This window comes from Poecilia reticulata, linkage group LG22 (assembly GCF_000633615.1).
Source record: "Poecilia reticulata strain Guanapo linkage group LG22, Guppy_female_1.0+MT, whole genome shotgun sequence".
NCBI lineage: Eukaryota > Metazoa > Chordata > Actinopteri > Cyprinodontiformes > Poeciliidae > Poecilia > Poecilia reticulata.
In genome coordinates, this window is record NC_024352.1 from 23710430 (window position 1) to 23717480 (window position 7051).

General features: G+C 36.3%; 1 protein-coding gene across 2 annotated transcripts in view; it reads left to right on the plus strand.

Annotated features, from left to right (window-relative positions):
• The window catches only part of wdr25 (WD repeat domain 25), a 118884-nt gene that overhangs the window by 16605 nt on the left and 95228 nt on the right, over nt 1-7051 (plus strand). For both annotated transcript variants that reach the window (XR_532628.2, XM_008399914.2), the window contains exon 3: nt 2767-2914. Coding sequence is in view for 1 of the 2 variants with exons in the window: in XM_008399914.2 (XP_008398136.1) it covers nt 2767-2914 (148 nt within the window). In the remaining variant the exon portion in view is untranslated. The remainder of the gene's footprint in view (nt 1-2766; nt 2915-7051) is intronic.

Below are 7051 nucleotides of genomic sequence, written 5' to 3' on the forward strand. Positions count from 1 at the left end.
CACACACACACACACACACACACACACACGCACACACACACACACACACACATAGAACCTCCACATCCTGCTGAATGAACAGCAGCTTCAGTAATAGTCGGCTCACTCCCAGATTTAACACGCTGCAATTAAAAGTACAACTCTCCTCCCATCTCTGTTACTTTCTGGGATTCTGCTTGTTTTACTTTCTGGATTAAAATGTCCCCTGATCCATCCGTCTCTCCTCTGGGAGCAGCAGCGGTACAGCTCTTCTCCCAGTGTTTCATATGCTGCTAAATAATGAAGCGCGGAGCGAGGCAGAGAGTGATCAGCCATGCTCAGGCGGATCTTCAAAGTTCCTCTGCTGCCTGGTAAAACCGGGGAAGGAAAAAAATATTCCCGTCATTAACGCAGAACCTCACCTCCGGACCGGACCACCCGTTGGATTTCATGCTAGGATAATAAAAAAAAAAAACATGACACTGATCAACATGTTCACCAGACGACCCTTTTCGGAAGTGACAACAAATGATTAACACCTTCTGTATTTATGCTACGTTCACACAGCAGCCCCAGTTTTTTATTCATGTATTTATTTTAGCCGTAATGCGATCGTATCTCCTCATGACAATCTGAACAACACATGTGGGATTTTTTCCCCCAAATGGGACCCAGACCACTTGGAAATCCAATTCATATCCGATCTATTTGTGACCTGAATCTGGTTTAATTCATCCGACTTGAACGTCATCAATACTCGACAAACGTCACTCTTCTGCGCAATGATTCACGCAAACGGGAAGAAAAACAGCAACTATGGCGGACTACAATGAGAATTATGTTGATTGGACAACAACTTCAAAATCGTAAACTGTTCTCCACTCTTAGCGTCCATGTTTACTTCCGCAAACACTGAGCACGGTGTGACGTTATTGCGCCCTCTAGTGCGCATGCGAGACATTTTCAGGTTGTTTCTAGTTCACATATAAGTCGCATATTTGGAAATGTGAACGACCACGCCAAAAAAATCTGATTTGACAAAAAAAAATCGGAATTGGGTTACTTCGGGCTGCAGTGTGAACGTATGTGTGTTATTTTCATCATTCAAAGCGGCGAGGCTTTAGGTTTCACTGCTTGCTTTTTTCTGCTGTTATCAGAGAAACCATTCACAACAGGAATCCATTACACCTGATTTACAACAACACTCAAAAGAATTTAATGGGATTAATTAGGAAACTAATTAGGAAAGTGTTTCTTTTTGAAACCCGAATAACAAACCTCAGGTATAAGGATTATGACACTTGACTTCTATATTTCTCTGAGCAAATTAATTTGGTTTGATAATTAGCGAAATTACATGTCGATCAGATTTCTGTAAGATTTGGAAAATGAAAAAATACACACAGTCCGGATGCATGTAAATATGTTTGAATATCATCAAAATGTTAATTTTTTTTATGTAATTCAGTTCAAAAAGACAAATAATTAACAGTTTCATTGCACACATTGATACATTTCATGATTAATTAAATTTAGAAAATTATAAATACAAAATTCAGCTTATCAGAGATTGTGAATATCAAAAGAATTTTTTTTAAAATTAAACTGAAAAAGAAGGTTCATGTAGGATGCGTTGCAGGTTACATGTGTCAAACTCAAGGCCCAGGGGCCAAATCTGGCCGCCACAGCTTTTTATGTGGCCCTCGAGTCTCCAGATGTCAAATGACATCAATTAAGGATTTTTGCGCTGAAATTCAGCCAAGAACAAATCACACTTAATCTTAATTTCCCTATGGGATTAATAAAGTTTTACCTTACCTTACCTTACACTAACTGTGAGTTTGTTGACCATTTTTCGCAGAAAATTAGCAAAAACATTCGGTTCAAGTGATGCTAACTTTCACCTGCAGGTGGCAGTGTTTCTTACTTCTACTCCACTTCAGTCTTACTTCGTATCAAATTAGTCTGTAATCAATATGGGAAGTAGCAAAAATTACATTGAACGTTATACATAGTTGCAAATATTGTAAAATACCTGGCCAATATTTGTAGATTAGCTCCACAAAATGTGTCATTTTGCAAAAAAATCACAAAACAATCCCATTAATGTAAAAAAAACACTTATTGAATGCAGAGGCAGCTATTTATTAATATTTTTGACTGTAAATGGTTTTTTTTCAGTACATTCAAGCACAACCGGCCCTTTAAGAATATATGATTTTGATATATGACCAGAAATGAAAACTTGGCACTCTTGGTGTAGGCAACCATAGACATGAATACTATAATATGCTGTTTATATTAATGTCTATGGCAGCCAACCACCAAGAAAAACCTCCTGTCAAAAATGTAAATTTAGCTTTGGTATACCTTGATGTTAGTAGCTGTGTTATGCATATTTATGATATAAAATGTTGTATTGAGGACTGGTTACCGGCTCATTTTTTTATTGAAGTTTGCAACAAAGCACAAATTAAATATCAAATGTGCTGTTTTAACTCTCCACTTCTCTTCTATGTTAACTGTGTTTGTTACAGTTCATTTAAAGTTAGGAGGAGATATCTCCCTTTGATGAGTTCTGCTTTGAAAATCAAATTAGCTAAAGAAATTAGATTTTTTATTTCTTTTTTAATAAGCGCATGCTGATTTTTGAGAGCTGGATGTTTTTTCTCAAGTACAGATAACGTGACGTTTTTCATCATCTTAAAAGTAGAAAGTGGGGAAAAAGGATTTTGCTGGAGGAGTGTGGGTTTATTTGTGACTTTGGCCCGTGTCCATGTCTGACAGGTGTGGGATGGAGCAGAAAGTGGACGACGCCTCAGGCTTTACACCTGCCACTCGGGAGCTGTGCGTGACGCCTGCTGGACCCCCTGTGGGCGACAGCTCCTCACCGGCTCATTTGACAACACGGCTATGATCACTGATGTGGAGACAGGTGAGTCGCACCACTTCTCGCTTTAAATGAAACACTGGTTTTATTTTCGTGTCTTTATTAGGCTTTGATAAATGTCAACAAGTATGTAGCGGAAGCTAATGCTAAAGCGTTAGCTTCCGTTCAAATTATAAAGACTGCAACCCCGGAGCACTAATTTAACTTCGACATTATAATTGATCTCAAAATAATATATAATTCCCTTAGATATTGTATTTAAGCTTTATCTGCTGTCCGTGTTCCTCTGTATTTCTTGTTATAAATAAAGTTTTTGGAACGTGAAGAAAGGAAACGGAACTGCTGCGTTGTAACCGGTCGTCAAAATAAGAGCATGAATATAAACGTCTAACTACTCGAAGAATTCTTAATGGTCGATAACCAAAACTTCAACACAGATATTGAACTTTATTCAACTGAACTTTTGCAAAATACCCAAGTAAACTAATGCTTTAGGATTTATCTGTAGTTTAGTGGAAGCTAAGTGTGATAAATGTTTTCAAAGTTAGCAAAATTACTAAACAACAATGAAAGAAATTTCTCAGCTATTAGCTTATTAGCAGAAGTGTGCTCACCACTGGTATATATGAATATTTCCTAAATACCAGATTAAGAATAAGAGAGAGTTTACATTCTTCTAAAGTCGTATAATCCCAATTTGGGGATGCACAGATGATGATTTCATAAGCACTTTGTAACAGCTAAAATGAAAACACTTGACACACCCTCTAAAATTGTTTATAGCTGCTTGTAATACTTTAAACACAAAATATACCTTCGTATGCATTTGGTACCAACATTGGTGCCAATCATCACTAAAGAAAATAAATTAATGGTGCTCTTGGAATGGCTGCTTTGCAAATGAGAACCAATAGGATGTCATAGCATTGTGACCAAGTATTTCAGCTTTTCAGCGGCACTTCACAAACTACATTATGAGGAAAAAAATTAAATTACCATTTGAAAACTGCTTTTGTTTTTTTGTTTTTTGCATTATCAAACTGTGAGGCTCATGCTGACCAAAATAAAAAAGAAAACTACAAATGAGAAACTTAGAAACTAGAGACTGCAACTCTAAACGCAACAAACTTTACTACATCATAAAATAAGTCCACCATGTCACGACACTGTCAGATTTTAACATTTTGTGATTTGAAACAATTAGCTTCAGTAAAAACAGCAGAAGAAAGAAAAACCTGGCAGTGAGTAAAACCACTTTTTCACACCACTGTGTATATTTCTCCAGTTTGTATTGACTTAACAGAAATCCTGTTTCTTGGCTGCTTTTATTAAACACTTTCCAACCGCACTGCTGGCGTTTTGGGACAACAAAGCACATTGGCAGCTGTACCTCCTGCAGTCCTTGTGTTTCTTCTCAACAGTTTGTCTTGTAATTTGCATGGGACGTGAATATCATTCTCTCAAGTTGCAGAACAGCTTCTCTCACTCCGTCTCTCAAGCCCTTGCTGAAAGAAAATCTTAGCAAATCATTTCAAGTTGGGGTATATTGTCAAATTGTAAAAGGCTTTTTTAAGTGCAGTGAAAGAAATGTGGCGCACTTCTCTTAAAATGTAGCTCTGTTAAAGCTGCAGAACCGTACAAGAAATCAATTGCCTCCAATTTGTGCCCTCGATTCGTTTTAAGTGCCGCTAAGTCTCTTTCGTTTAATCGTGTGGAGCCCAGCAGTGGCCACATTCACACAGAGGTTGGCACTTTCTGCATTAAGAACATGTGAGTACTCATGCATTTTACGCCTCCTTGCCCACAGTGATTTTATTTCTGTTTAATCTGTAAGAATAAAAGAATGAATGAGAACCGATTAAATGTTTTGTCCAGGAGAACATAGGAAAATCCATTCAGTTTTTACAGAAAACTGGATGATAAAACTGGGTTGATAACATTTCTGTAAAATGTTATTAACCCATGTGCTGCGTGTTTATTCTTCAGGTAATCCTTTATATACAGAACAGAAACCGCTAAGCTAACAACAAATTACGAAGTGGATGCTACCAGTCGAACTTTGCATTCATTTCATGATCTCACTGCTTTTGCCGCTGCTCCGTTCCGCTCCTCTTTCATGGTTACTTGCGCAACTTTACTTTGTTTCTCAGCAGCAAAATGCAGCCCATCGTTATTTATTGAAGATTTGAGATTTCCAAAAACAAAGGAATCTAATGTCTTGTTTCGTTTTGTACGTTTGGAAGCTCATTCCCTTTCACATAACCGGAAAAGCCGGGGAATGGCGGCACTTTTGACATTTCTCTGAGATTCAGAAAAATATGGTTTATTTATTTTAGCATAACTCTGGTTTTACTTGGCCTATTAACACAATTTAAAAACTGGTGTGTAGTTTATGATGTGCACTTTAAGCTCAAGTTGAAAGTGAGACTGAGGGAGGCGAAGTCTTGCTGCTACGCCATCAGAAACCAGACATGTTAAAAAGACGTCATAAGCCTATAATTTAACGTATCGATACTCGCGGATGAAAAATCGATACCTTCCGAGGGTGGAAAATATCGATACATATCTTAGAATTGATATAATTATACAGCCCTAGTGATCACCAACTGTCAAGAGCAGCTTAACAGAACTTAATACACAACTTCTTAATACACAACTTCTTGACCAGATAAAATAAGTTCAAAGAATAAACAAATGTTGACAAACTTCACTTGTATAACATCGTCAAACCAAAACCCTGTACATATTTATCAAAAGGAATGACGACTCTGGAGCTGTTTCCAGCTCCAGGAGTGTTTTATTTTCTGACCTGGAAAATGTTGACAAGCCCTACAGAGTTCTGTTCACTTGATGGTCCGGTTAATCCAGACATGTTTTTAGTGCTGACCTGCCAGAACTTTCTCCACACTGTGTTTCAGACAGAATAAGAAAACAAAACCCGCTGATGCTGAGTGTCTCCAGGGGTAACGGCAAATTACTTCTGCTTTTCCACATGAAAACCAAAGTGCATTTTTTAGTGTTCTACTGCTCCCTCCAAAAAATGGTTACAAACTATGCTTTTGGCCTATTTTTTAATGTGTTTTACTTCTTAACATCTTCGTTCTGTTAGGAGTTCATGACCAGTATCTTACCTAAAGTAGACATTACTCTCTCACCTGTTTTTATTTTCCTTTTCCAGCTTTTTGCAAGACAAAATGGTTTCATACAAGGCAGATGTATGAAACAACAAAAAGATCAAACAAACCGTCAAAACACTGACTGCAAAACAAATTTCACTTTAGTTTTGTACAAGGGTGTCCAAAGTGTGGCGCAGGGGCCATTTGTGGCCTTTGAACTGATTTTGTGCGGCCCTCATCTGCAATACAAAAATTAAACAAATTTGGCACATAGATGCAGATGGAGACTTTTAATTTGTAATGAGGGTAAAAATTATTACCAAAATAATTTTCTTACTCAGGAAAATGTAAAGTACAACACAAAGTTTTCATGTTTTTATAACAAAGTTTTAAGGTAAAAGTTTTGTTAAAAGTTTTTTTTTAACAAAAGTTAAAACACTTTTAACTTTTTGTAAAAAAAAAAAAAAAACAACAACTTTGCTGCATCCAAATCAGCTTTTATTCTTTCTTAAACTTGGCTAAATATAGCAACCATCTTGAAACAAAGTGATCCAACTCATGTTCTCATTACTAAAAATACATTTATGCAATCAAGCCCAAAAGTAAATGAAAACTAGAAGTCCTTTGGCAGATTATGTCACTAATAATATGGAAAATATGTGTTGTTTTAAGTGAAAATAATCTTCCAATGGAACTAGCACTTTTTCTGCAATTTTCAGGAATTATTCACTTAAAACAAGATACAATATCTTGCTGAAAATATATTTGTAACATAGTTTTGTCTTATTGAAAGTGTACTTAGATATGTGCACTAGAAACCAAAATTACTTGGTAAGATTTTGTGTTTTTGCAGTTCAGTTATCAGCAGCTAAGTTTATCCTCAAATATATATTTTTGATTGCTTGAGTTCAACCAATAAACATAAACTTCTAAGTAGGGCTGTTGTAAACGATTATTTTAGTAATCGAGTAATCTATAGATTTTTCTTACGATTAATCGAGTAATCGGATAAAAACAATTATGAAATAAAATATTGGTAAATCTTCCATAACACCAGTGTTACTAT